This window comes from Fimicolochytrium jonesii (assembly GCF_025526975.1).
Source record: "Fimicolochytrium jonesii strain JEL569 chromosome Unknown EV422scaffold_24, whole genome shotgun sequence".
NCBI classification, from domain to species: Eukaryota; Fungi; Chytridiomycota; class Chytridiomycetes; order Spizellomycetales; family Powellomycetaceae; genus Fimicolochytrium; species Fimicolochytrium jonesii.
The window spans coordinates 129668-155955 of NW_026515691.1; the positions used below are offsets into that span (position 1 = coordinate 129668).

The window sequence follows — 26288 nt, forward strand, 5'->3', positions numbered from 1 at the left end:
GCTCTCCTTGACATTCTTCCAGCAGGCACAGGGCGCTTCACCAAAACCTAATACGCCGGTTAAAACGCGAGCGCGCCCTGCAAAACGTCGCGTAAAGGATGAAGACGACTTTGATGCGACTGACATAGACGAGGAACTAGATGAGCCTCCTCGAAAGAAGAAAGCAGCTCCCGCACGAAAGATAAAGGACGAAACGCTTCCGGAAGTTAGTGTGGCTGATACGAAGGAAGAGAAGGCGACTCCATCTACCACGCGAAAAGCCAAACCGGAACCTGCGAAGAAAGAGCCAGCTGGCGCTTCTTCACAGCCGCAGACTCCGACATCGGGAGAGACGGGGGAAAAGAAAAAGTCCGGCTTCCAGGCATATATGTCCCGGAAATCTGCAGGGCCGGTAGCACTCGGAAGCAAACAGATTCCGGAAGGCGCAGAAAACTGTTTGGCGGGTTTGACCTTCGTCTTCACGGGAGACCTCAGCTCAATATCGCGTGATACAGCGACGGATTTGGTGAAGCGGTATGGCGGGAAAACAACCACTGCGGCAAGTTCCCGAACTTCATACGTCGTAGTTGGAGCGGAACCTGGGGAGTCGAAAATGAAGAAAGTCAAAGAACATAATATCAAGACGGTGGATGAAGACGGCTTCTTCGATCTCATCCGGACGCGACCAGCCGCATCTAGCTCGCCCGCTAAGGGATCCACGGCGAAAGGCAAAGCGAAAACATCTGCCGCGGCGACAGCTGCGGCTTCGAAAATCACACCTGCAGCCGCACCCTTAGAGTGAGTGAGGGTTGTCTTCAGATTGGGATGATACAAAGCTAATGGTCCCTTTACAGCGGTAACGAGCAGCTCTGGACGACAAAATACAAACCTCGTTCATATTCGGATATCATCGGAAACAAAACCCTCGTGCAAAACCTGGCAGCATGGCTGAAAGACTGGTATGCAAAACGGAGCGCGCGGACAGGCACATATACGCGTGGCCAACACTTCCTTATTCTTTCAGGGAAAAGAACCGGAAGAACGGCTTCAAGCGAATGGGTGGGCAAGAGTTCTCCGCCAACCGTGCGGCATTGTTGTCCGGACCTCCCGGTATAGGGAAGACTACCACCGCCCATCTAGTGGCTGAGATGGAGGGCTTCAATGTGCTGGAGCTGAACGCTAGTGACACCAGGAATAAGAAGGCGCTTGATGTAGGCGATAGCACCAAAGCGCATGGAATGTCAGGACTGAGTACTAATATCCTTGTGCATGATTAGCTTATGTTGAAGGAGACACTAGGGACGTACGCCGTTACAGAGTTCTTCCTCCCAGAGAACCAGGCTGATGAGGCGCCCAAAGGAAAGGGTAAAGCGAAGCAGGTAAAGGCTGTGATTTTGTTCGGGTTTTGTTCCCACATCTTGGGCTAAGCGTGAAAGAACAGGCTGCGCCCGTCGAGAGAAAGAAGCAGATTGTGATCATGGACGAAGTGGATGGCATGTCCGGTGGCGACAGAGGGGGTAGCGCGGAACTGATACAGCTGATCAAAAAGACGAAGGTTCGGGATATCACCTTCCTTGTCAGTCTCGGGGCGGATCTGACCTTTTGCTTCAGGTCCCCATAATCTGCATCTGCAATGACAGGCAGTCGGCCAAGGTCAAGTCGCTGGCCAACTACTGTGCTGATTTCAGATTCCGAAGGTGCGGGCGGAAGTGTTTTAACGCTGGTTCTCGTAAACTGTACATGCTTATGCGCTACGAACTGGCCTTTTCCAGACCGACAGGGATGCAAGTAGAGCCTCGCATCAGAGCTATTGCACAAGCGTGAGTTCAGCGAGTCAGGTGCTCATTCCCCGTGGAAAGTGCATGTGCTCACAATATCAATAGGGAAGGGTTGGAGTTGAAGCCCAATGTGGTCACCGAACTGACGAGCAGCACGGGAGCGGATATCCGGCAGATCCTCAACCTGCTCTCCACTTACCGCTTAGGAAGTGGAGTGATGAACTACGATCAATCGAAGGACTTGTACGGAATGTGTTTTGCGGTATTTTGATATTCGATAGTCTGATCATGCTTTACCACCAGGGCACGATCTGCCGAGAAGAACACAACGATATCCCCATTTGAAGCCACTGCGAACCTTCTCGGCGGCGGGTCGTTCAATAACATGCGATTCTACGAGAAGATGGAGCTGTATTTCCACGACTATAGCCTGATGCCGCTCATGATCCAGGTGAGTAGTTGAAAGAAATTCTCCTTTACTGAAGGAAACAGGTGATCAATGGTGTTTACGTTGGACACTGCAGGAATCATACATCAAGACGCAACCCGCAATAGCTAGGTCTCTGGGCGGAGCAAATCCGAAAAAAGTTGCTTTGGAGCACTTGCTCTGCCTTTCCAATGCGGCCGACTCGATATCACAGGCTGACATCCTTGACAACGTTCAACGAAGGTATGGGAATGGCTGCTATCTGACGCTGCGGTTTATGTGGGGTTGCTGATGGCAGATGATTTGCAGCACTCAAAGCTGGAGTCTCATGCCGTTGCACGCTGTGCTCTCGACCGTCCGGCCCGCATTTTTCACACATGGGTCCATTGGAGGCCCTACTGGATTCCCTAGGTACGTAGCAGCGTTTTCGTCGGCTGGAAACTCCGGACTCTATGTCAACGGCGAACTCCGTCTTGCAGCTGGCTGGGTCAGAATTCGAAACAGATGAAAAACACACGACAACTGCGGGAGATTCAAAGTCACATGCGGCTCCACATTTCTGGCAATAAGCGGGAGGTGCGACTCAGCTACCTGCCTGCTCTGGCCCCGGCCCTGGCTCAACCTTTGATCAAGCAAGGAGCGGTGCGTATTGTGTCAGAAGGCCGGCAAACTGTAGTCATTGCTGACATATTTTGACGATGGTCATAGGATGCCATTGAAGATGTCATCCAAGTCATGGATGATTACTACCTCAACAAGGAAGATTGGGACTCAGTCATGGAGTTGGGTCTAGGTCAACTGTCGATGGCCAAGCTTGCTAACAAGATTCCCACCGCTGTGAAATCATCGTTCACGAGGATGTATGTTGTCTATCCAGGCGAGCGTCGTTGATGCACTGTATCACGACCATTAGTCTAATCATATCCCGTTTCTTTGCAGTTACAACAAAGGAACCCATCCAACAGCGGTGGTCAGCCTTCACGTCTCGAAAGGGAAAACCAAAGCGGCCGCGGGCCCTGCACCAGATCTAGAGGACATTGTAGAAGCCGAGGAGCCGGACATGGAGGAAGACGACGAAGCTGAGGATGAGGATGATATTGCAACGGATAGAATGATCAAGCAAAAGAAAGCGCCGGCGGCATCATCAAAGGCGGCTGCGCCGGCTGCTGCGAAGGGCAGAGGAAAGGCTAACGCATCGTCTTCTAAGAAGAAATAGGCAGACGTTCCTGTCAGATAGGCTAGTGTCACGCAGGGCCCTTCGAGTCTTCGACGCGCAATTGCTGGGAAGGCTGACATCTTGGCGTACGTAGCTAATAGGTCCGGCAACGATAGTTAGCATATGGTAGTCCCTGGGACTGTATCTGCCCATTGTACCACATTCTCATAGTCTCATACTATGAGGCATTGGCATCTGCTCCTTCATGCCAAGGAGTCGTATATGTGCCTAGGGCGGGTCAGTTGAGGGGAAGTCGGTGCGGTGGGGCATGTTTTCCATTTTCGTGCAAAGGACTTCTCAACGACACACAGCCTTTGAAATTTGGCGTGCAGGGCCAAGTTGCGGCGAAGATCACGGCGCCGGAGCCCGGGTACCGCCACCCGGGAAGCCGGTAGGAGAGAAAGACGCTCACTTCTCTGAGAATTCTCTCATTTCTGCGGTTGCCGCCTCTGACCGCGCATTCTTCAAGGCCTGGCGGACGACTTCGGCAATGGACCGTCCTGCTGCCTCGTGCTGAACGTCTGAAGTGTATGGCCCTTTGCAAAGCGGCCGCCGAACCCTCCAAAGGAATTACTTGGCATATCCTGATCTCCGCCGTCTTCTGTTACCTATATCTCACCCAGCTCCACTCACCGCCGGCAAATTGCCGTCGAAAATCGAAGTTCCATATTTCACGGTGCCTCTCTCCCAGCAGTTTCGATTCGAAAAAAAATGAAGCCCCGTGCAGCCTTCCACCTGGAGAAAGCCGGCTTACCGGTGTATGGAGGGGATGTTCTCACAGGTGTGTGTGCAGGCAACGTCTTTGGATGCATTCCCTCCTGTTCGAAGCACTAAGAACTTTGTTCTTTCAGGTCTTTTGGAAGTTGAAGCAATAGACAATACCATCAAAAGCATGGAAGTGCAGTGCTTGGGTGTTATCCAGTTCGCCAACGCCGCCAATCTACCGCTGTACGTATTGACTGTCTGGGCAAGCACTTTTTCGCCGCTGAAGAAGGGTTCTAATCGGGGCCTGGTTCTTACTTCACAGAGGCACTATAGTAAAGCAGGCGGCCACCCCGGAGGACGTTAGGCATGTTCTTTTCCGACAAGTCATGGCACTTCCTGTGCACCAAGGTTCACAATTCTATCCGTTCAACTTCCCGCTGGTCATGACAACTGGGGACCCCTATCTGCCGTCGTCCATCAACGTAAGTGCTAGCTTCAGGTGTAAACTTTTTGCAGCCGGGCGTGATTGACGTCCTGTCCTCCGCAGACGACACATTTGTCCATCACGTACCTTCTTGTGCTCACGCTATTGAGATCGTGGCCGCGGGAGAACTTGATGCGCTATCATAAGTTCACAGTTGCCGCAAGGCACGACACCAATCTGCCGCTGTATCGGATCCCGCAATCGGCTTCTAGGGACTGTGATGTAGGAGTTCTGGGGAGGTTCAAAAAGGGGACCGTAGAAGCGAGAGTTTCCATTCCGAGGAGCGCCTACTGCAAAGGTACGAACCATCTTTCTTGATGGAAGCCGGAGATTGTCTTTGGCCAACGTCTTTTCCCGATGCATAGGTGATAGGATTCCCATTCGGTTGCAAATGAATCATTTAGCGAACGTCAAGCGTGTGACCAAAGCGACTGTTGCTCTGAAGCGGGAAATCCGTTGGGTCTGCAAGAAAGCTACAGTCAATCCATTACATGCAGCAATGTGCGCTCCCCCAGACTCGGGCTGCGCTAAAACTCGGTATAGTGCTGCAACTATTGGGGAGGCTGCGCTGCAACTTGACATCAAACCTGGGGCCGTGAATGTGGATATGAAAGCGTATTATCACCTAGATCCGCTGAGTTGCCCTCCGCATGAAAAACCGCGGAAACCGCTCCCTCCGCCTGTCAATCCGGTTCTGCATCATTCAGATTTCTTTCCTTGGAGCACCGACCCGACTGCAGACAACTCCGTCGACGTCTCGTATCAGCTTCTTGTTGAGCTTCAAATTGGAGGCAGTGGTGGTGCCAAGGAGGAGAAAGCATCAAGCAAAAATCTGACGACGGACGCAACGCACCTGGTGGCCACAAAAAAAGGAAGTGATAGCGACGCATCCATTCTGGATGGGGCCCTCAGTGGGTCGAAAAAGGTGCTGCAGTTCAGCTTCCCGATTACGATCGGAAATGTTCCGTTTATCGACGACGAGCCGAGTTCGCTCCCTCAGGAACGATTGTACAATCCTCCACCACATGCCCCGCCTCCCGCACCCCGACCTGTCCCTGCGCCTCCTGTGCTCCCAAATCGTCCGCCGATGCCGCCGCAACCGCAACCCTCACCTTCTACTCCACCACTGTTTGTGATGCAGAAACCAAACCCAAGCGCCCCACCGGCGCCCTTCATGCGATCGGTCAGTGAATCTGCCATCGCGTCGACCGCCAACTTGTCTCCAACAAGTCTGGGAACAGCTATGCCCCCAATAATAATGCCCCGCGTTCCACACCAAGCTAGATCCTTGCCTCCGATACCTCTAGAGGCTTCTAGTGCGACTAGCACCACGCAGCCTGCTGTTACTCGACCATTACATGCACCCCCATCGTCAACAATAGCAGCTGCAACCCTCACGAAAATCAGAGGGGGTCGCCCTATGTACCCTCCGCCGCCAGCCATCGTCCCACGTCACACCAACTCGTCGAACTTTACGCCGTCAACGCCGTCCACACCATACTCGCAACAGTCGTCGCCCCCAGCAGACGATGAACTATCTTCATACTTCTCATCATCACCGGTGCAGTCCCCATCCCTGTCGTCCAGCTTTTCCCAGCCGAGGCACGCGGCCCCGTCTGTGATTTCGCTCGCTTTCACACCCACTGCCCCGGCGGAAAATGAGAACCACGAAGTGGGTCGAGGTTCACTGTTGGCACCTGCTGCTGAATGCAGGGAGCAGGATGGACAAGAAGCGTTTGGCGCTAATGATGCTAGCATGCAGGCCGCCGATGACGAGTGGGATGTACAGGAGGGAGAGGCTCCGCCGCCTTATACTTTGTTTGCGTAGTTCTTGGCGAACAGTTCTTTTTACTTTTTGGGCAAGATTGCTGGACATGACTAGTGTAGGTTAGATAGGAATCATTTGCAAAATTTCCCAATCGATTATGGTGCATGGGGACCTCGCATCCATGCTCAAAAGTTGATGTTCGATACATCAGCTCTTTTTCCAATTTCCTTTTTGCCAACTCCGACGCGGGAGAACAAGGCGCACATGGAAAGCAAGTCTTTGGGCGAGAAAGGAGAAGGAAGGCGAACGGCCTAAAATCGGTCTACGGCACAGCCCGATGGGGTGGCATGTCATACGTCGTTACCGCCGACAAACCGTGCCCGTTCATATCGACTGGCCATAAGGCATTGTGAACGTAGAGGCGCAGGTATAAGGTCCGTACACCCGTACCATGTCTGATCCAAGCCAGATCACCTTGAGCAATTATAATTATTTGTTCCTTGTACTCTAGTTTCCGAGAGCGTAACGCCTCATGAGTGTACAGACGTTGTGCGGTGTACGACTGCACTCCTCCCAAAATCTGGAAGGACCTTACAAAACCTGCCATAACCCAGCCAGTTCGGAACTTTTCTCAGATATTTTTGCTGATTCTGATAGCCCTGCCAATTCCGCTGAAGTCCCGCACCAACGGAATGCTACGCCCGTCATCGACGTCGTTGACGAGAAAAAGACCGCTGCGCCTGTTGTGGAGGCCCGTGAAGTCGAAGCCGAGCAGGCCACTGCAGAATCTAAGAAGGAGCTCCCCAAGGGCGAGAAGGAACCCCCCAATGCTGGATTCGCCCCGACAAGGGCACCTCTCGCAAGTTTGGCGGGGATAGCAGCACCTGTCATCGCCAACCTCGGGGGGGGGGGGGGGGGGGGGGGGGGGCGGGGGGGGAGCCGTACTTTCATCGGGGTTCAAGAAGTTACTGGCACGGCGGTAGCAGGGGCCATGTCTCCATTGGGGTTATTAGTGAGTTGGCGCGGGTTGGTGAGTTTTGCGTGGGTGTGAATTACGCGCGGGGCCTATCTTCATAATTACTTTATTACCCTAATGCTTGCGACGTTTGCCGTTAGGGTAATAAAGTAATTATAAAGATAGGCCCGCACCTGCAGCGCCGGCTGCCAAGAAGCCCGCTACAAGATAAGGTAGCACCGCCACCGCTCGCCGCCTCACCCATCGCCCCTCCGCCCGCCCCCCGCCCCCCCGTTCGACCCGCACCCCGCCCTCCCCCTCAACCTGGCACCCGGCTGCCCACAAGATTCACAACATTGCTGTTGCTTTGGCTCAGAGGCAAGGAAGCCTTCAAGCCAATTCACTCCCCAAGCCCTCAAATCTGCCACCAGCGAGTCGAGGTCAAGCCGCTGCTCCTCCGAAGCCGACCGCTACAACGCAACTGCATCCCTCCTCCCTATCCCTGCCGTGCTACATACTGTAATGGCTTCGCGAATAACGCTGCTCCGGCGACGTGCCTCGGATTCTTCTTCGTCCACTGCCGTCTTGACAAAGCGATTCAGGGCGTCCCAGTTGAATGGTATATCTTCGTCGTCCCATTCAGGCGAATCATGTGATTCCGAAGATGACGGCACATGAATTCCAGGTATGCACATCGAGACATCAACAACGGGGTGGTACGGTTCAACTACTCGGTCGTCGTCCCACTCGGGATCGTCGTGGCGCTCGGTACTCATCGGATAGTCGATCCCCCTCCTGCCGTGCCGCGCCGTCGGCGGGTTGTTCGCATGCTGGTTCGATGACTGAGGGGCGACCATTGCTACACCGGTCTGTCCCGTAGGTTGAAGGCCTGCCGAAGAATTGTTGCCCAACTGATTCCCGTTCTGATCTCCCCCATCACTCCCAGGCCCTCCTTCTGAGTCGCTTTCCCTGTCAGCCATTCGTTGTCGCCTCAACGTTTCTGCGTGATAACGGCGGTGTGCCTCCCAAAATGTGCGTCTCGACGCAGTATCCAACTGCCGGTATCGTCGTGGGCAGGGTGGTGACAAACATTTCAAAAGGTCCTCGACATCCGAAGATGCTGCTGAATCTCACGTCACGTGACCCCGCACTAGTGACAACGCGCGGTTGCGAGTTTGGCGTGTTGTACAGTTCTGAGTTGGGGGCTACGCCGGGCGTGCTCACAGTTCTCACATCCGGTTTCAATTTCCTTGCTTTTGACACCACCCTGCGTCGTGGGTGGTGGATGTGGGTAATCTCGTGCGTGCTTAAATTGATTAAGCGACCGACTGGCAGGCAAGTGATACAGATACACAGAAATAGGTGTTGTATAGTTCAGATAGAAACCGCCTGGAGGGGCATAGCGAGGAATCGTGGTGAGGTGGCCTGCTATGTGGTCTTCTTCCACACCCTGGTAGACCGCGGTGTGGTTGTTGCGGACGACTGGTTGCCAAGAAGACAATGGCCTCTGACGTGGCCGGATCATATTTAGCAACGAAGCAGCCACAAGGTTCGGCCGGGGTGTTTGAGGCAAACCAGAATGAGGTATCGGTCGTCACGGGGAGAGGTTCGCCAAGGGGAAGGTTGTCAGGGTCGGCGGATGACAGGTCCGAAGTTGAGGACTTGGGGGAGTCCTGATTAACGATGGCCGGGAAAACGGCTTTGCACTTGTAGAAGCAGTTTTCGGAAAACATCACTTCCTGGGGGCAGCAGAAATGTGTTGGGTAAGATGCTGGCTGTTGGTGGTGAGGGGTCAATGACCGACCCGAACACTATACATAGACAGACAAACCAGGAGCGGGGTGGTTCAGCTTCACGAAGGCGGAGCAGCGGTGGAAGGGTATACCACTAAACCACCATTGCTCGGACGCAAGAGACCTGGAAAAAGAAAACACTTTTGCTAATTTTGGAAATGCCAAAACGCCAAGGGTGTAGCCAGCTTTGAACAGCTAAAACGACACCTCTTATTAGCACCCGAGACCTCTTTTGCAATTGCAGACAAGTTACACCCGCATACAATTATGTTCCCACTGCAGCGTACTACTCTCCACAAGGATATGGCCTTGGCGGGGTTAACAGAGATTGTGAAACTAAATATGACAGTGAGAGCCTACAGTAACTAAGGGTTGTTGCTCTCCCCATCATTCTCCTGCATAGTCCCAGTGCTCCCATCCTGGTGCTCCCGCCTGTTGTCCTCTCCTTCTCCCTCCGAGCCGGAGTACTCCATAAGGGCTTCCATGGTTGGGTGGTAGGCTGAGCGATGCCAAGTGTCGAGATGCTTGCAGTTGCTTTCCCTGAAAGTGAACGGCTGCCTTGGAAAGTCATATGGGCTGCAAGCGCCACACTGGGAGAACCATCTCTTACCTGTAGAGGTGTCTATATCGGCAAATGTTGGTCACAACAACCGACATCACCCAATACTCGAGGTCTCTGGAAGGACTTGCCAATTGGACGTGTGTTTACCTCCGAGAGAGGAGTTTTCAATGCAGTCAAACCACTGCGAGGCCGCCCCAATGCAGTCAGCCTCAAGCGAGTGATGGCAAGTTGCAGATCCCTTGCTTTTGAAAAAGCTTCGCAATTGCAAAACGACTTGCGACGCTCGCAAGCTGTTACTGTCTGTAGCTGATTTTTGCTGCGGACGTCAGCAAGTGGGTGTCGTCAAAAAAGGGTATCCTTTCAGCAATTCCCTTAATTCCCTGTCGGAGGTGGACCGCCAACACCTTGTACGACATAAGTCTTCTGTGTCAAGGGGACGATGCGGTGGTGAGTACAATGAGGGACCTCCGAAGCGCGGAGGTAGGCAACAGGAGGGCTGAAGGGGGCGGTTCTCGAACTCAGCCATCGGAGTACTGTTTTTAAGTTCCATTCTGCATCCCACGCTTTCAGTGTTTTTCATCACCCCTTCAGTAGTTTTTTCTATTGTCAACCGAACAAAAGCGGTGGGCATTGACGACGACGTATCCACGTGCCATCTCGCTTACTTCCATCTCATATCGGAGCACGCCGAGGAGTCGGCGTCTCCTGCACGTTTTGATGGCCGACGGCCAAACCACTGCTTCATCTCGCTTCATCGTTTCTCGCATCCTTTCTCGCATCCAACATAATCTCAACGGGCTCGTATTTCGCAAATTTCGCAAACCTCAGAGCACAGGATCTAAAAGAACATCGAAAATCACCCCTATCATGTCCTCACAGCACGACGAACGCGTCGTGCACCTGCGGATCAAAGTTTCCCACGCGTCCACGTCACCAGCTTCGCCCACCCAAGAGTCGGAACAGGCGGTGGTCATTACACCATCCGCGTCTCCAGATGAGGTCCGGGCGGTACTGTTGGCGGCAGCAGATGTCTCGCCGGCTCAGGCGAAGGGGGCCGTGCTGAAAGTGAGAGGCGCTGACGGAACCATTTTGCCGGTCGGAGCGAAATGGATGAGGGATGCGTCGGAGGGTGGAAAGCTGTCGGTGGAAGTCATCGTTATGACGGGTAGGTTTGATTCATGGTTTGCACTGGTGGCAAAATAAGACTTTCCTCTGTGTGTGAGAATATGAATCCATCGCCTAGCTGCATCGGTGGATGGTACTTTATGCTACTGACTAAACGTATGTTTCCCACACAGCAGAAGACCCTTCCACATCCTTGTCCGTTGCTCCATCGCCCACCGATTTGAAGGCCATTCACGAGACTATTGCAGCCCTGCGCGCGCAACTCGACTCGGTATCGCTACTGCAAAAGAATGCCCTGACAAACAACAGGACTCCGAGACGTGCCGTGAAGCGAGTGACCAGAATTGATCCGCGCTGTGAGAGCGAGCCACTCTATCAATTCACCGAAGACACAAAGAAGATGCTGAAGACGCCGACGTTTGATCCATGGTGCGTTCTATGACCATTATTGTTTGCACAAAGTCTAATCGTCAGCGATCCCCAAAATGGGAACTGAACGACTTGGATAGGGATTGGGAGGATAACGAGATGATGGCCCTTCTGGAGTTCATGTTCTTCGATCTGGGTCTCGTGAAGGAGTTCAACATGGAGGTTCCGATCCTCAAGCGGTTCTTGCGGAGTGTCAGAGATGGCTATCAGTCAAATGTGAGTTTGTCAAGGAGTTGGCGCAACCTCATGGTTCGCTGCGCGACTAACATGCCGCGGAATTGTAGTACTTTCACAACTTCCGGCACTGTTTCTGCGTGGCGCATATGGCGTATGCCATCCTCTACACGACCGGCGTGGTAGAGAAGCTACAACCCGTGGATAAGCTCGTCCTTCTGACGGCTTGCATTGGGCATGATCTAGACCATCCCGGGTATAACAACGCTTATCAGGTAGGTGTCTAATGGACACGATGTTCGCAGCGTCCACATACTGACTACTTGAGTGTAGATCAATGCCCATACAGATCTCGCCATCATCTACAACGACCAGTCCCCGCTCGAGATGCACCACGCTGCGGTCCTCTTCACCATCCTGAAAGACCCCGCCACGAACATCCTCTCGACCCTCCCACCAGCGCTGCTCAAGGATGTCCGCAAAAATATCATCCGCTGCATCCTCGCAACGGACATGGCGCAACACGGACCCATCTTGGCGGCGTTCAAGAAACATGCCGACGAGGGGTTCAGCTATGATGATCCCGAGCAAAAAAGCTTACTACTGCAAGTCATCACGAAGTGTGCGGATGTGAGCAATGAGGTCCGCCCGCCGGAGGTGGCTGACCCGTGGGTGGACTGCTTGCTGGAGGAGTTCTTTGAGCAGGCTGATAGAGAGAAAAAGGAGGGGCTGCCATTTGCTCCTTTCATGGATCGCGAGAAGGTCACGAAGGTGAGTCAACCGTCGTTTGCAGGGTGCATCTTTCACGCCTTCTCGGTGTCGTCGTTCCTTACTCAAACCCGCATTCATAGGCTTCAGCACAGGTCGGATTCATCGGGTTCGTCCTCGTCCCGCTCTACGAACTTGCAGCCAAGGTACTGCCAAATATGGAACCCATCATCAATCCTGTTAAGGAAGCTCTGGCGACCTACAAAAAGTTGCTGGAAGAGGAGAAGGCTGCTGCCGTCAAGAGTGCAGCTACCCCTGCACCTGTAGCCAGCACCCCAGCCAAGGCTTAGAGGCATGCAGGGCCTACATCTAATAATAGAATTGCGATTTGGATGTACACATACTGTACCTGTCACGTCAAAGACATTTGCCAGCAAAGACAATCAGATTCATAGTACACTCATCTAATCACATATCCTAGCAGCTTATGCTACGCGCCTATGAGCATTTGTTGGCGGCGTACTCCAAGGGAGACCGGGTCCACGCATGGCAATTAACGACCACTCAAGGCTAGCAGAACCTATCATACGATGGGACTATATATATAGTGCCGAACACTGAAAAGGTCGTCCTGAAAAGGACGAAGAGAATGATGTTCCAAAAAGCTATGGAAAAGCAACTCTATAGTAAACGAGATATTGTGTGCGCGCCATGTTTCATGTCTTTCAGACACTGGGAGCTAATTCGTCGTCAAGTATCCTGCACTGCGCCGCTGGGCGTTGTTGTCCATCCCGCTCACGTCGCCCATGATGGTTTCGCATTCCAAAGGGTGGGGTCCGGCGGAGCGTCAGTCGCTGATCCGCTATGCACTCTCGTCGAACATCCTTCGCCTCCACATTCGTCCCGGCCTTCCCTAGCTGAGCCCGCGTCGTCGATACTCCTTAGGAAATCGCTCCACCGTTTCTCTATGGCGTAACAGGTTTCGTAACAGCGGCGACCGCCAGCTCATAGCAGAAGAACATGATGGCGGCGTTGGGCACCACTCGCATCAGGTGGGCCGTCATGCCTCCGTAGAGCGCCGCCATGCCTTCCTCTTTGTAAATCAGCTTCGCAGACTGCACTAGTCCTGTGTACTTCACGATCCCGTTCTCGGGCGTTTGTCGGAGTCGCGTTCGCAGGACCTAAAAAATGTCGTGGAAAAAGTGATAGTGTCAATGAACCGCCACTCCAGACCGAATGGAACGCAAGGACTGACGCACCTCGTGCGGATATGTCACAATGGCAGCTCCAAACTTGGCGACTCCCGCGGCGGCGAACGTGTCCAACCAGTCAGCCGGAGAGTTGCTCAGCGACGCCTCTTTGCGCTCCTCCGGGGACAATAATGCTAACCGACGCGCTTTGCGATCTTCGACCCAGGTCTTTTTGAGGTATTCGTAGGTTACGAATTGTAGCGTCGACTCTCCAATTCCTGCAAGACGGCAAACCGTCAATATGGGGCGACCACCAGGAACCTGTCGCGTCGACCGTCGACACGAACCTAAGAAACTGGCTGAAAGACCCCGGTATAGAGCCCTCACTCCTTCCTCCCTAACCACAGTCGTCAGACAATGGAAGCTGTTTCTGTAGCGTTGATGAGCGGCCAGATCTTTCCTCTCCGATTGTAGTTGCTGTGACAGAAACAATACATGTCAGATCACCGCACGCCTCCGTTTGAATGCTACCATATCAGACAACCCACCATCCTCGTCTTGATCAACCAAATGGGGTTCGTGACTGAACCTGTCGCTATTCCTGCGGTGGCGGCGGAAAGCATGTGCACCACCGGCGTTTCCCGTCCTTTGTTCATTTGCGTATAAAAGTGCTTCCCTTGGCTATACGTTGCAAAGTAGATCGCTCTGCCAGACCGCACGACGTTAAGCATCGCAGATTTCTCCTCATATCTCTCGAGGATGCCCCATTTCATACCTCGCTGGCACCACTCCAACGAGATTGGGCCCCAGACCCTTCCATAGCGCCCGAATCCCTTCCTGCTTCCTGATTTGCCTAGAAAGGGATATGCCCAGCTTCAGTGACCAGCTGCCGCGTGGAAAGTAACAAACAGTATCCGTAATCGTACCCTAAGAGCCCAACTACTTCGCGCATATGTATCCATGTCGCTCGAATAGGGTTCTTCAAACTGACGACCTTCTCCGTATCACGGTAAAGTGACGACTGCAGCCGCGTCTTTACGACCTCTAAAGGACATGTTATCGCTGCTCCGACTGTGACAGCGTTAGTGTGTGTTCGACCTGTGCCACCTCAAGGGAAACATCGTACCAGTCCCTCCAAACCTAGTATGAAGGTGTGAGCGTCAGTGCCCCAGTCACCGATCGGAACGAGACCATATCAACAAGGGAAGCGACTCCGAGTGTCAAATTACTTACCCTCCGGCGGCAAAGTGGACCAGTACGGATGGTTTTGGCGTGTCGCGTTTCGCATGTTGATCTTTTGCTTTTATCTGGGCTGGAGCAGAGATGGGGACTTGACCGGCCGGCGGTGCTGCGGTGGACGCCATGGTGCTGGCTCAGGAAGCTCTTGACGTTTTGCGAACCAATGGTTATCTATTCGTTTCAGCTGTCCAGCAGGCGTGAAGTGTGAAAGCAGGGGGCAAGCTCGGAGAGGAGGTTGACAGCGACGGAATTTTGGCCTCCAAAAAGAACAACTGCACACTGGTAAACAGCTGTGTGGACAAGGGAACATGGCGCAGTCACCGTTGCACAAGCCACCTCAAGCCACGTTCTTCATGACGCTGGAAACCTCATCAACCAGAAAGGTTGTAATTCTGACCCGAGATCACAACAGCAGAATCGCAACGGGACAACGGGAAGTCCGTATATATACTGTATCAAGAGCAGCGTCAGTCGTCGCCCCCGTGTGAAGAAGCAACGACTTTTCATCAACACTCGCCTATCACTACTCACTCGCAGGCATGTCAGACGGTCAGCAACAAGACGGCAACCTGCCACAACAATTCGACAGAATGAACGTCGGTGGACGATCCAACAACAACAACGGCGCCACGGGTGGGGGTGGAGGTCCATCTCAGTCCTTTGGTGGTGGCAAGAAGTACAACACCGGCGCTGCAGAGTTTGTCCCTTCATGGGGTGGCCAGGACGCATATGGCCAGCAACAACAGGGCTACGGGGGCTACCAGCAGGGTTACAATCAGCAATATGCCGGTGGTTACCAGCAAGGGTACAACCAGCAGGGTTATCAACAGGGCTATCAGCAGGGAGGCTACGGCGGAGGATACCAGCAACAGCAGCAAGGCTACAGTGGGTATGATCAGGGTTACCAAAACCAACGGCAAGGAGGGTACAGCAACCAGCAGGCGGGCTACCAGCGAGGAGGCTACAACCAACAGCAGCGTCAAACCAACAACTACAATCAACAGCAGCAGCAGCAACCACAACAGCAAGCCTACCAAGCTTATCAGGCACCGGTTCAACGATCCCAACCGGCATCTGCTGCTGGAACTCGTGCACCAGGCGCTAAGGCGGTTTCCATCTCCATTGGGGGAAAGCCTAAGGGTACGAACGGGAGGATACTTGGCTATATGAGTGCGAAGAAGTCTTTCTTATCATATTGAATGCTATTACAGACGCTGCACCTGCACCGGCTAAAGTGGTGTCCATTTCCATCGGCGGGCCGTCCAAGACTCAGGGTACGTGCTTCAGGCGGTTCACTGATGGTTCTTATGATCCAAGTGACTGATAATCTGATGCAGATGCCCCGGCTGCACCAGCGCCCGCAAAGGCCCCTGCCAAGGCCGTCTCCATCTCCATTGGTGGCACGCCTAAGCCTAAAGGTACGCAAAGATAACTTTCCTTTGATAGCTTTCCGATAGCTGACTTGAGATTTCACAGCTGATGCACCGGCAGATGCAGTAGTGGAGAAGCCTAAAGCTGAGGTCACTCCGGCGCCAGCGGAGGAACAACCTGAGGAAGCGCCTTTCAACAACAAGGAAGCTGAATCTGCTGAACAGTCGGAAGAGCAGGAACCCATCGCCGAAGAGGCAGCGACGGAGGCGCAACCTGAACCTCAACCTGAGCCTCAGCCTGAGGCTCCGGTGGAAGAAGAGCCGGAGGACGAGCCGGAAGAGGAGATTGTCGAAGATGAAGGCAAAGAGCACCTCAACATCGTTTTCATTGGACACGTCGATGCCGGGAAGTCGACCATGGGTGGACATCTGCTGTAAGTATCTCAACAAGTGAAGTACGGAAATCCCGTCGATCGCAGCTCTGACGTCTCGCCGTCATGTAGATTCTTGACGGGAATGGTGGACAAGCGTACTATGGAGAAGTACGAGAAGGAAGCAAAGGAGCTTGGACGAGAGTCCTGGTACCTGTCGTGGGCGCTGGACTTGAACCAAGAAGAACGTAACAAGGGAAAGACCACCGAATACGGTCGTGGGTTCTTCGAGACGGAGAAGAGGCGGTTCACCATCCTCGACGCTCCCGGACACAAGAACTTTGTGCCGAGTATGATTGGTGGTGCTTCGCAAGCAGATGTGGGCGTGCTTGTCCTGTCGGCCCGTAAGGGAGAGTTCGAGACTGGATTCGACCGTGGAGGTCAAACCCGTGAACACGCCATGTTGGCCAAGACGGCTGGTGTGAAGAGGCTGATCGTAGTGGTGAACAAAATGGACGACCCAACTGTCGCTTGGTCTCAGGAACGTTACGATGAGATCACAGGGAAGATCCTACCTTTCTTGAAGCAGGTCGGATTCAACCCTAAGACTGGTAGGTTTACATTTCGGAGGTTGTCAATGTTCCTTTGGTACTCGTGCTGACAGAAATCCTTAGATTTGGATATGATGCCTGTGTCTGGTTTCACTGGTGCCAATTTGAAGGATCGTGTGGACCCCAAGACTTGCTCTTTCTACTCGTACGTAGCATAACTAGTTTAAGACGTGAAACCCCATGCTGACGGATTCTGTGTTTTACAGAGGACCTTCCCTCGTCGAGCTGCTGGACGAGATGGTCATCCCCGACCGTGGTTACAACAAGCCCTTCATGATGCCAGTGGCCGACAAGTTCAAGGACATGGGAACCGTAGTCACGGGCAAGATCGAATCTGGACGCGTGCGCAAGGGTCAGAAGGTCGTTCTCATGCCCAACAAGCAAAAGTGCGAGATCTCTGCTATCATGGCCGAAGATCAGGAACTGAATGTTGCCAGGAGTGGTGATAATGTCCGCTTGCGATTGCGTGGGATCGAAGAGGAGGTATGAAAAGGGGACGAATTTGACGGCGTCGTCATAGGTTTCCTATTTTTTGTGTTTGACACGTACTTACCACTCCCGTCTCCCTTTCAGGACATCTTGCAAGGATTCGTCCTCTGCTCACCCAAGAACCCCGTCCACGCCGTCGTCAGCTTCGACGCTCAACTGGCCATCATCGAATACAAGAACATCATGTGCGCGGGTTACACCGCCGTCATGCACGCCCACACCGCTGTCGAAGAAGTCACTCTCTCCGCCCTCCTCCACTCCGTCGACAAGAAGACCGGAAAGAAGACGAAGCGGCCACCGCAGTTCCTGAAGCAGGGCGATGTCGCCATCGTGCGGGTGGAGACCACTCAAGCCGTGTGCTTGGAGACATATGCTGAGCACGCGCAATTGGGACGGTTTACGCTGCGTGACGAGGGCAAAACGATTGCGATTGGAAAGGTCACCAAGCTGCATCTTGCCGCCGAATAGAGAAATCCACTGTAGAATGGCGTTTTTGTAATTGCCCTTCTTCGCCGGACTGTGGTTCGGCGATACCATTTTCATCCTCTGTTTTTCGTTCACCTGTCTTCTTCTCATTTGTATATCGAGGCACGCCGTATGGGTTTCCTCTTACTATATTGGTTTCTGCATATCAAATTAGACTGGTGCTTTGCATGTTTGAGATTCAGTTTGGCTGCTGCACAGGTTGCCATTGGGCGCTTTGACAGTTTCTGCGCTGACAGCGATCGACAGCACCAAGTTCCGGGACATTGAGGGAAGCCGACATGCGGGTACCGGAAGTGTCGGCCAATCAGAGAGCACGGGGCGATTCCAAATCATCAAGAGGAAGTTCAAGCATCATCATCTTCCACAGCCAGCGCTCGTCACTCGCCCATTCCCTCCGGTTGATCCAAAAATCCGTCTCTTCTTGTGTGGCTGGGACGCAGAAGAGAACAACCGCCCTTCAAGCGCTCTCTCAACATTCCATCGTCCTCAAAGCAACTTACCGCACTGTCCACCGAAAAAGATCAGCGTTGAACTCGTTCTTTATTCTACAAGCTCACCCACTTCGCCTCAATCGATAATCACTCCCGCTACATAGCGAGCGATCTACGTACTTTCTGGTTTCTCCGCCTCGCTTCAAATAGACCCATTCTCGAAGAGACTCACTTCGACCAGTACATAACTTCACCATGTTGTCCGCACGCATATCATCCGCACTTCTCCGCACGACTGCTCGTCTTCCATCCGCCGCACCTCGTCTCGCCCTCGCAACACCACAACAACCCTTTCGCCGCTCATACCACGAAAAAGTAATCGAGCACTACGAACGTCCCCGCAACGTCGGATCCCTCCCCAAGGGCAACCCAAATGTCGGAACAGGGCTTGTTGGAGCACCTGCATGTGGAGATGTAATGAAGCTTCAGATTTTGGTGGATGAGGCGACGGGAGAGATTAGGGAGGTGAAATTCAAGACTTTTGGATGCGGGTCTGCGATTGCGAGCAGTTCGCTTGCGACGGAGAAGATTAAGGGTCTGAAGGTGTGGGATGCGGCAAAGATCAAGAATACTGAGATCGCGAGGGAGTTGTCGCTGCCACCCGTCAAGCTGCATTGCTCAAGTGAGTTTTGGTCGTCCTTGGATTGATGATTGGGTGAGGCTTTACTGACGTGCGCTTTTTCCCTCAGTGCTTGCTGAAGATGCGATCAAGTCGGCCGTGAAGGACTGGGAGACCAAGCGTGCCGCCAGGGGTCTCAAGCCATTAGCTCAATGAGCGTGCAACCTGTTGAATATGGATAAGGACACTTCCAAACGTAAAGTGTGGAAGTTCCCGGTTAGGGGCCACGATCGACGGTTACGCATGGGCAACCGGTAAACTCTCCCCGCCACCCCTCTCGTTGCGCGAACATGTCTCGATACCCACCCCACGGCAAGCTGGCTGCGAGTCAGTGAAAAGGGAGTGGATCTTTACCTAGCTACGCTGCCTTTCTTCCCGCAAACTGTCATGTTTGAATATCCCACAATTTTGTGTATCTAAATACGTCATCCGAGTTCAGTCGTTTAGTTTTAAGGTTTCGCGTAAAAACACGCTGAGGCCCGCATACCAAAATGTTTGGAGGGCATTGCTGACCCATAGCTCTCCACAAGTCCTGGGCCTACATATGTATTGCATTCGCTTGCACCAGATCCTTAAAACCTCTTCTCCAGCTCACTCCAATTCAGTCTGGAAACCTGCGAAATGGGAGACCATCACTCCGACGCCAGCACAACCGTCGCTAGATCTGGAAAGATACCCGTGATTGCATTTTACAACACCAGTTCAGGCTCTCAGCGTGCGGAGTCGTTCTCACGTCTGCAAAACCCGGTCGAGCTATCAGATGACCTTCAACTCTGGTGCTATGATCTGAGGGACAAGGAGCGATTTGTTAAAGGGGTCAGCCACGTGCAGCAAGTGGTCGAGGTTGCGCAAGAGCCTCGGCATGGGAGTGAGCAGCAGGGAAGGCCGAAGTGTATTGTGCTGAGTTGCGGAGGGGATGGTACGATCCCGGCCGTAGTAGCCGCTCTGCACGCCCGATCCGTCCCCGTCTTCAACAACTCTCAAGTCGTCTTCGGCGTTCTTCCTTTCGGAACGGCGAACATCTTGTCCCGCTTCTTAGGCTGGGGAACGACAATGGACAAAACTTTCGCGGATGATCTGGCAGGGCTTATTGGGAGACTGGCGAGCGCGCCGGTAGCGATGGTAGATGTGATGGAGGTCACGGTCGTTGGCGCGCGGGATCCGGAGTTCAGCGACAAAGGAAGAAAAGAGAAAGGATCCCAAAAGAAGGATCATGACAAGTCCCGAAGTAGTGGGGAGGAGCAGGATGATGTTGAGGAGAAACGGTTCATGATGCTGCAGGCCTGCATTGGCTTTGAAGCGCGGTTGGCGAGGTTTGTTGAGAAGCATAGGACGAGCAATCGGCTATGTAATATGTTCGTCTCGAGTATGAACGTCATCCGGGTATGTCGGCACATCGACCTGATCACTGATGTAGAGGGAACACCACCTCATCTTCCATTCCCACCTCAACAGCAACTCATTGTTCCTCACCCACACATCGAACGAGTCATCAAGTCGATTCAGTCTCCATCCCCCGGCTGGCGACCACACATAATCGCCTCCCACCCCTGCGTGCAGCTCAACATCCAGAACATCCCCGCGGCGGCCAACAAAGACCATTCCCTCTGGAACTCGAACTCCAGCGAGGACATTGACGAGAACAAGGAGAACGATAACCTGTGCCCGCAGAAAGTTGACGATGGGCAGTGCGAGGTGTTCGTTTACCCTTGCAAGCATCGGTACTTGTTGAATAACTTGCACGCCGCTTTGGGAGTCAGCAGTGATGTCGACGCCCTTGGGCAGGTGAAGCTGCCGATCAACGTCGAGTTTGATACGAGCAAGAAGGTTTGAATCGGACATCTGCTCGATCAGGCTAGGATGAGGATGATGGTAGAGCGATGTTACTGACCCTCTCTCATCGTGTAGCTATTGAGCGAAACCTACATTTTCATCGATGGCGAACACATCCCTCTGAAACGACCACGGTCCCTCTCGGTTCGCTCGCCCGGTCGTGTAGCTTTTGCTATCCACCCAGATAACGTTGACAAGATCAAGGATTTCATATCTGCGCGGGATAATCTGAGGGATAGCGCTATTTCACTTGTCTGAAAAAACTCATGTCCGGACCCGTGTATACCCACGTCTTGCAGCATCGGGTCGGGATTGCAATCTTTCTTCTAGCGTGCATAGCGCTGATATCATGAGTATCCATTCATTGTGACATCGACTCGCAGAGATCGCTGGCATGTCTCATACCCTCATTTTGAGGCTGCAACTTGTTTGGTTGAGGCGGATGAGGCGGAAACCAAACTGTGTTTAGCGATTCCCATAAGTTGAGTTTGGTGCGCTAGATTACTCTGCCTATGGTTTTATGAAAGCTGTCAGACCGCTTATAGCTGAATTATATATGGATGTCCTCGTCGGCGGGATTTGCCCATGAGCTCCTTTCAATTTCTGCATCACCCGCAGCCTCCATGTTCTTCTGCGCGCCGTTCTTGCTTTTCCGCTGAGAAGTGTTCTTTGTACTTGTACTTCCTGCATAGGTGTTGTCGTTTTGCCCAGGATCGCTCATGGCCTCACCGATGGCCCGTACGCGGGCCATATCCGTTATCAGCAGGTATGGTTTCAAATACAGGGCTTTCAGAGCCCAGAGCACCGTAGCCATGAGCGATAAATCGTCGTTCCCCGGGTAGTTGTTTGCGGTGGCTGCGAGGACATCGTAGAGGAGGAAAAGCGCCATTCGCAACATATGTCCAATAATGAAATGAAGGTGATCTTTTGCGTTGCTGTGTGCTGCGGTTTCGTAGAGCCTGCAGTTGAACCATGTGGGTATGAACTGTTAGTGGAATGAACCGATCAATCACCGTGGTTTACCACGTCTTGGGAACTCACGCTTTAGCTGTGTATGCGCCGATCGCCACATCCAGGAGAAATCCATAGACTGTTCGCAGTCGGCAAAAATACGTATGAGTCATGCACGCTTGTATACGTGCGAACTAGGTCCGAACTCACCCCACTCGACGTTGACCATTGTCATATTGTAAACGGCATTCTCGTCGACTAGAGAGTTGAAGTATTTCGCCCCCGGGATGATCTCTAAAAGTGGGAGTGTGTATGAGTTTCTTGCCAGGGTAGGGTGTAAGCACGCATACATACCGTTCGCCAAGGTGATGGGGAATTGGAGGAACACTGCACATGTAAATATCTGGACGAGCCTCGGGCGAGCAGTCCGTCTCAGTGCTTGCTCGATCCGGCAGAAATTGAGGTATACTGCCAATTGCGCTTGCGATGTGAATATCAGGGCTCGGACTGCATAATATAAAATGCTCCCGGGTACCGTGAAGTACAACTTAACGGTGTTCCCTGGAGAAACAGAGGGAAACTATTCGTAACGCAGGAAACAGTTTTAACAAGCGTAGACCCTTTTCCTCACCTAAGATGACATGTATGGCGTTGCAGACGTTCGCAATGACCGCCGCAAAAAAAACTTGTTTCGTTTTCCTGTCCTTCACAGCCAGCACGCGATCTGCAAGCATTGCCAGCATGTAAACGTGTAGCAGGATTGTACAGAATTGGGTCGAAATGTAGGTCGTTACGCCAAATGCGTATTTTTCCCACGAGACGGCCATATTATAGTCGTATTCGGTCAGACATGACTCGGTGGGCGTGGCGCTGGGCAAGGAGGTGGGATCCTCCGTGGGACTGGCAGTCGTATCGCTCATGTTGACTTTATGCGGGCGACTGGGGGCTTTCTTTGGCGGCGATAGTCTCGGCCGGCTGGTGGAGATGCCTGAAAGCCTGTGATATCTGTGATAATCACAAGAGGCGCTTCTACGTCTTGGCGGCGTTTATCTTACTTGTGAGCTGTTACAAAGACGCAGCCGGTGATGACGATGGTGTGGATGACTGATACTCGGTAGAGATCGATGGATATGAGAGCAGATGTACAGCAGAGCTAGAACGACCGGGCGGAGATGGTTTACGCGCTGTCGAATTCACGTTGTTCGACCACTGCAGAACACGCCCCCCATGAGAGTCGACCATGAGTTGCAGGTCTTCAGGGTACAAATAGTTGCTTTTTCCACCGGATGCGTCGCCGTCCGACCGCTCTCACTCCTACGGTCCTCCTATGTCCTTTTCGAACCACCACCCGCCACCGTCTACCACTGGCTCGCTTCACTCCCTCCTACGCGCCCGCGAATCCCGCTCAACAACCTCAGCGCGATCCATATTTATTCCCCAACTGACGCTTCCGCTCCGCCTATCTTCAACGGCTTTCTGGAACCTCGATGTGCATAAGTCTAGAGCGATTGCGAGGGACGAGGCGGGCGGTGCAGGAGGGAGCGCATCGGCTGCGAGAAGAAGATGCGCGCCGGTGAATGCGCTGCAGGTGGATCATGTGGAGAGCCGCTTTCTGTTGACAGGCAGCGCGGATTTCACCGTACATCTGTACGATTTGGAAGCAAGTCCAAATGATCGGCTCGCTGGAAGAGACGGCGGACGTGGGAATCGGGTGAATACACGTAGTGAGCGAACATTGAACGGACAAATACCTGCATTACAAACCAACAACGGCGTTATAGTATCCCGGCCCATTGCAACGCTTGAGCGCACGCGTGCCCATACCTTTGCGGTCACTTCCGTGCAATGGTATCCCACGGACACGGGTCTCTTCATTACTGGCTCAATGGATAGCACCGTCAAAGTATGGGATACGAACGCCATGCAAAGCGTCTGCACATTTGATATCGAACAGCGTGTCTATGCGACAGACATGTCGATGATTAGCACGACGCACAATCTGATTGCCACTGGCACGTCTGACCAGAACGTGCGCCTGTGTGATCTGCGTACGGGCGCTTTCACTCACTCGCTGCAAGGGCATCGTGGAAAAGTCATGGCGGTGCGCTGGTCACCGAGAGATGAGTTTTTGGTTGCCTCCGGAGGGTGCGTCGCTTGTTTGAAAGTTTAAGTCGTTCATTATTGCAAGAGAACCTCTAAGCTGATTCTCGCTTATTATTATCACAGATCCGATCACACAGTCCGGTTGTGGGACGTTCGCAAAGCCCACCCACATCTCATGACACTCGATCAACACGTAACCCTCGACTCATTCAACATCCTGACCCCCTCAGGCAACATAGGCGTTGACCGCAACCCCGCCGCCCCCGACCTCGCCCGACAACGCGGGACAACATCTCACAACGGCCCCGTGAACGGCCTCACCTTTACCTCCGATGGCCTCAACCTGCTCTCCACATCGCATGACGAGACCCCGCGGCTCTGGGACGTTCTGCTGGGTTGTAACACGCTTACCAACTACGGACCCTACATCCGAAACCAGGTCGACCAGAACCTCTCACCGGCCATTACACCCCTTGGAGACTGCGACCCGCCGTTGGTGTTTCACCCAACCGACAATCGGATGACGTGTGTCATGGAAATGAGGACTGGAGCCCTCGCTTTCCAGTTGAAGGGTCATAGCGCGAGAGTTGCTTGTGTCGGGTTTCGAAGGCCGAGGGCTGGCGGTGTGGAGCCAAATGTGGAAGGGGATATTGGTGACGGCAGCAACACGCCCGTTCACTCCGAAGTGTTCACTGGCGGATATGATGGAAATGTTGTGTGGTGGGCTCCTGGGAAAGTCATACCGGATGGGGCCTTTGAAGACACGGACGGTGAAGGATCAAGCGAGGCGTCTATTGCGGCTCGTCTGGGATGATGAAGATCGTTGTGCCGATCGCGTTCCCTACTCTCCGGCACGACGGTTGCAATGGCGCCCACACTCTTGTCCGTCTAAATGAGGATATTAGCGCCTTTGGAACACCGATGTCTTGGTTCCGAATGCCGATCAGGACGATTTGTCGGCACCTGGAAGCGTTCAAAGCGCAATCGTCGCTGCCATTGTCCGACTCGAACAGAGACGCATCTGCACAAGCATATACGCTGGAAATGGGACAAGGGTTGCTAGTACATGCACCGGAGCAGCACCTTCGAAGCATAACAACAAGCCATTACGACGATAAATTACAGGGCCCTCGCAGTGACGGAGTCCACTGACCGCCACCTTCACCTCCATGGCGGTGCTGAGAAACAAACCAAGACCCGGCTGGAAACCTGAAAAATGTCGTTAACCCTCAAGGATATCCAGAGTGAAACTCCGTGGACACCGGTACTCTTTTATCCGAGTCGCTACCCAAACCCCTATCCCCAACACCGAAGCCCGTTAAGGAACGAGCAAGTCGTAGCTCACAAGGCAACTCGACACAATAGAACGAGAGAACACTCTAGTGCCAAATCAACGAGCCAGTCGCCAACCACAGTCACATAGGAACGCGGCTTCGTTTGGCACTTGGCGATCTGAGCAGGAACGAGCTGGAACAGTTCCGATAGATGGAATGCTAAGAGTTTGCCGGACGTTGCGATTGCTGGGGAAGCGCGAGATACTGTTGTTTCGGAGCAAGACGCGGATCAATGTCGATTACGATGTTCAAGACGAGTATCTCGCTCTGGATTACGACGTATTTGACGTGAAGCATATGCTTACGAGTGCCTGCACCACGCCGATTGGTTCAGAGCTTGTATGCTCAATTTTTTACAGTCGCGTCGAAGAGGGGCATGGGATTGCGGTCGGAGATTGCGTAGCACGACTCGACAGATCCAATGCAGAGAGTGTTTCCAAAAGCACCACCTTTACCGGGTGTGAGGTCCACTGTCTTGCTGGCAGGGTCCGCCGCGCCATGATGATATATCCTGTCTGGCTCATCTCAGCAGCGAGTATCTACCCTATCCTGTACGACATCATGGATTTTTGACTCGACTGAAGGAGAGCCTGAGCGAACAGTACCTCGAAATCAGGAGATTTTTCGCGGAGGAGCTTGCACCCTTACATTGTTCATCGAAGTGCTTTGAGGAAAGAAGGACGTCGAAACGTGACAGTTGCGGAAGAAGCGCACCCGTCTTCTGGAACTGGTACTGTTTACGGCTTGATGTACACTGGCCATCTCGTTGCAACGATCCTTGCTGGGGCTGACACCAGATGTATCAACATCCGTTCTTTGCACACACTGCTACGTTTCAATTACACGACGGAGAATTAAACGTCCTCAATTCGAACTCTGATGTCCCTAAAGTATCAGTGCTCTGGCGCCATGCCAGATTTCTACCTCTATCCCTTGCTGCTAACTTCAATCACGTAATCATCCCTTTATATGAACCACACACTCCCACGACACGAAGCTTCTCCCGCAAGATCAGGCGCAATTTGCCTAAGCGGTAATTTCAGCACTAGGCTTCTCCTTGATCTCCTCTTCCGTTTCTAGACCCTTGACGATAGCCGG

The 26288-nt window shown here is 53.1% G+C and overlaps 10 protein-coding genes across 10 annotated transcripts; 7 read left to right on the forward strand and 3 right to left on the reverse strand.

The window, feature by feature from the left end:
- Positions 1 to 367: 367 nt before the first annotated feature.
- EV422DRAFT_499568 (replication factor RFC1 C terminal domain-containing protein) lies at positions 368 to 3400 on the forward strand (the record flags this gene model as incomplete). The annotated part of the gene is made up of 13 exons (XM_053068093.1): positions 368 to 777; positions 834 to 938; positions 1004 to 1190; positions 1269 to 1344; positions 1416 to 1534; positions 1591 to 1690; positions 1814 to 2000; positions 2061 to 2208; positions 2282 to 2427; positions 2503 to 2595; positions 2664 to 2826; positions 2893 to 3044; positions 3124 to 3400. The coding sequence occupies 13 exons, from the start codon at positions 368 to 370 to the stop codon at positions 3398 to 3400; spliced, it is 2163 nt and encodes a 720-aa protein (XP_052922906.1).
- Positions 3401 to 3852: 452 nt separating this feature from the next.
- EV422DRAFT_622146 (uncharacterized protein) lies at positions 3853 to 6544 on the forward strand. The gene is made up of 5 exons (XM_053074162.1): positions 3853 to 4181; positions 4252 to 4348; positions 4428 to 4587; positions 4653 to 4887; positions 4955 to 6544. Exons 1-5 carry the CDS (start codon positions 4112 to 4114, stop codon positions 6415 to 6417), a joined length of 2025 nt encoding a protein of 674 aa, XP_052922907.1. The 5' UTR covers positions 3853 to 4111; the 3' UTR covers positions 6418 to 6544.
- Positions 6545 to 7624: 1080 nt separating this feature from the next.
- On the reverse strand, positions 7625 to 8584 carry EV422DRAFT_539411 (uncharacterized protein). Its single transcript, XM_053071056.1, has one exon. It carries the CDS (start codon positions 8290 to 8292, stop codon positions 7783 to 7785), a length of 510 nt encoding a protein of 169 aa, XP_052922908.1. The 5' UTR covers positions 8293 to 8584; the 3' UTR covers positions 7625 to 7782.
- Positions 8585 to 10261: 1677 nt separating this feature from the next.
- On the forward strand, positions 10262 to 12564 carry EV422DRAFT_539416 (cGMP phosphodiesterase). The gene is made up of 6 exons (XM_053071057.1): positions 10262 to 10832; positions 10966 to 11221; positions 11302 to 11437; positions 11506 to 11670; positions 11729 to 12166; positions 12247 to 12564. Exons 1-6 carry the CDS (start codon positions 10385 to 10387, stop codon positions 12451 to 12453), a joined length of 1650 nt encoding a protein of 549 aa, XP_052922909.1. The 5' UTR covers positions 10262 to 10384; the 3' UTR covers positions 12454 to 12564.
- A 185-nt stretch (positions 12565 to 12749) lies between these two features.
- EV422DRAFT_199304 (mitochondrial carrier domain-containing protein) lies at positions 12750 to 14770 on the reverse strand. The gene is made up of 8 exons (XM_053065274.1): positions 14527 to 14770; positions 14420 to 14433; positions 14220 to 14364; positions 14069 to 14146; positions 13842 to 13998; positions 13641 to 13770; positions 13363 to 13571; positions 12750 to 13284 (listed from the first exon to the last, which is right to left on the reverse strand). The coding sequence occupies exons 1-8, from the start codon at positions 14655 to 14657 to the stop codon at positions 13069 to 13071; spliced, it is 1080 nt and encodes a 359-aa protein (XP_052922910.1). The 5' UTR covers positions 14658 to 14770; the 3' UTR covers positions 12750 to 13068.
- A 163-nt stretch (positions 14771 to 14933) lies between these two features.
- Positions 14934 to 18028, forward strand: EV422DRAFT_539421 (P-loop containing nucleoside triphosphate hydrolase protein). Its single transcript, XM_053071058.1, has 8 exons — positions 14934 to 15672; positions 15744 to 15806; positions 15870 to 15950; positions 16009 to 16336; positions 16406 to 16884; positions 16948 to 17029; positions 17091 to 17367; positions 17458 to 18028. Exons 1-8 carry the CDS (start codon positions 15072 to 15074, stop codon positions 17839 to 17841), a joined length of 2295 nt encoding a protein of 764 aa, XP_052922911.1. The 5' UTR covers positions 14934 to 15071; the 3' UTR covers positions 17842 to 18028.
- Positions 18029 to 18237: 209 nt separating this feature from the next.
- On the forward strand, positions 18238 to 19483 carry EV422DRAFT_590022 (NifU-like N terminal domain-containing protein). The gene is made up of 2 exons (XM_053073516.1): positions 18238 to 18972; positions 19040 to 19483. Exons 1-2 carry the CDS (start codon positions 18546 to 18548, stop codon positions 19123 to 19125), a joined length of 513 nt encoding a protein of 170 aa, XP_052922912.1. The 5' UTR covers positions 18238 to 18545; the 3' UTR covers positions 19126 to 19483.
- Positions 19453 to 21206, forward strand: EV422DRAFT_199443 (ATP-NAD kinase-like domain-containing protein). Its single transcript, XM_053065275.1, has 3 exons — positions 19453 to 20352; positions 20425 to 20796; positions 20878 to 21206. The coding sequence occupies exons 1-3, from the start codon at positions 19591 to 19593 to the stop codon at positions 21058 to 21060; spliced, it is 1317 nt and encodes a 438-aa protein (XP_052922913.1). The 5' UTR covers positions 19453 to 19590; the 3' UTR covers positions 21061 to 21206.
- Positions 21207 to 21228: 22 nt separating this feature from the next.
- Positions 21229 to 22894, reverse strand: EV422DRAFT_199446 (uncharacterized protein). The gene is made up of 5 exons (XM_053065276.1): positions 22385 to 22894; positions 22108 to 22314; positions 21964 to 22047; positions 21844 to 21892; positions 21229 to 21761 (listed from the first exon to the last, which is right to left on the reverse strand). Exons 1-5 carry the CDS (start codon positions 22671 to 22673, stop codon positions 21353 to 21355), a joined length of 1038 nt encoding a protein of 345 aa, XP_052922914.1. The 5' UTR covers positions 22674 to 22894; the 3' UTR covers positions 21229 to 21352.
- A 25-nt stretch (positions 22895 to 22919) lies between these two features.
- EV422DRAFT_199568 (WD40-repeat-containing domain protein) lies at positions 22920 to 24750 on the forward strand. Its single transcript, XM_053065278.1, has 2 exons — positions 22920 to 23898; positions 23980 to 24750. Exons 1-2 carry the CDS (start codon positions 23081 to 23083, stop codon positions 24668 to 24670), a joined length of 1509 nt encoding a protein of 502 aa, XP_052922915.1. The 5' UTR covers positions 22920 to 23080; the 3' UTR covers positions 24671 to 24750.
- The last annotated feature ends 1538 nt before the right edge of the window (positions 24751 to 26288 follow it).

Coding starts and splice junctions, on each gene's coding strand:
- EV422DRAFT_622146 (XM_053074162.1), top strand. CDS start 4,112: ATGAAGCCCCGTGCAGCCTTCCACCTGGAGAAAGCCGGCTTACCGGTG. Junction 4,588..4,652: donor ATCTGCCGTCGTCCATCAAC/GTAAGTGCTAGC, acceptor TGTCCTCCGCAG/ACGACACATTTGTCCATCAC. Junction 4,888..4,954: donor GAGGAGCGCCTACTGCAAAG/GTACGAACCATC, acceptor CCCGATGCATAG/GTGATAGGATTCCCATTCGG.
- EV422DRAFT_539411 (XM_053071056.1), bottom strand. CDS start 8,292: ATGGCTGACAGGGAAAGCGACTCAGAAGGAGGGCCTGGGAGTGATGGG.
- EV422DRAFT_539416 (XM_053071057.1), top strand. CDS start 10,385: ATGGCCGACGGCCAAACCACTGCTTCATCTCGCTTCATCGTTTCTCGC. Junction 11,438..11,505: donor GAGATGGCTATCAGTCAAAT/GTGAGTTTGTCA, acceptor GCGGAATTGTAG/TACTTTCACAACTTCCGGCA. Junction 11,671..11,728: donor GGTATAACAACGCTTATCAG/GTAGGTGTCTAA, acceptor ACTTGAGTGTAG/ATCAATGCCCATACAGATCT.
- EV422DRAFT_199304 (XM_053065274.1), bottom strand. CDS start 14,657: ATGGCGTCCACCGCAGCACCGCCGGCCGGTCAAGTCCCCATCTCTGCT. Junction 14,147..14,219: donor GAAGTAGTTGGGCTCTTAGG/GTACGATTACGG, acceptor ATCCCTTTCTAG/GCAAATCAGGAAGCAGGAAG. Junction 13,999..14,068: donor GTTGGAGTGGTGCCAGCGAG/GTATGAAATGGG, acceptor GCGGTCTGGCAG/AGCGATCTACTTTGCAACGT.
- EV422DRAFT_539421 (XM_053071058.1), top strand. CDS start 15,072: ATGTCAGACGGTCAGCAACAAGACGGCAACCTGCCACAACAATTCGAC. Junction 15,807..15,869: donor CGGGCCGTCCAAGACTCAGG/GTACGTGCTTCA, acceptor AATCTGATGCAG/ATGCCCCGGCTGCACCAGCG. Junction 15,951..16,008: donor TGGCACGCCTAAGCCTAAAG/GTACGCAAAGAT, acceptor GAGATTTCACAG/CTGATGCACCGGCAGATGCA.
- EV422DRAFT_590022 (XM_053073516.1), top strand. CDS start 18,546: ATGTTGTCCGCACGCATATCATCCGCACTTCTCCGCACGACTGCTCGT. Junction 18,973..19,039: donor CGTCAAGCTGCATTGCTCAA/GTGAGTTTTGGT, acceptor TTTTTCCCTCAG/TGCTTGCTGAAGATGCGATC.
- EV422DRAFT_199443 (XM_053065275.1), top strand. CDS start 19,591: ATGGGAGACCATCACTCCGACGCCAGCACAACCGTCGCTAGATCTGGA. Junction 20,353..20,424: donor CGAGTATGAACGTCATCCGG/GTATGTCGGCAC, acceptor CCACCTCAACAG/CAACTCATTGTTCCTCACCC. Junction 20,797..20,877: donor AGTTTGATACGAGCAAGAAG/GTTTGAATCGGA, acceptor CTCATCGTGTAG/CTATTGAGCGAAACCTACAT.
- EV422DRAFT_199446 (XM_053065276.1), bottom strand. CDS start 22,673: ATGAGCGATACGACTGCCAGTCCCACGGAGGATCCCACCTCCTTGCCC. Junction 22,315..22,384: donor CGCCATACATGTCATCTTAG/GTGAGGAAAAGG, acceptor CTGTTTCTCCAG/GGAACACCGTTAAGTTGTAC. Junction 21,762..21,843: donor GGCGCATACACAGCTAAAGC/GTGAGTTCCCAA, acceptor GTTCAACTGCAG/GCTCTACGAAACCGCAGCAC.
- EV422DRAFT_199568 (XM_053065278.1), top strand. CDS start 23,081: ATGTCCTTTTCGAACCACCACCCGCCACCGTCTACCACTGGCTCGCTT. Junction 23,899..23,979: donor TTTTTGGTTGCCTCCGGAGG/GTGCGTCGCTTG, acceptor TTATTATCACAG/ATCCGATCACACAGTCCGGT.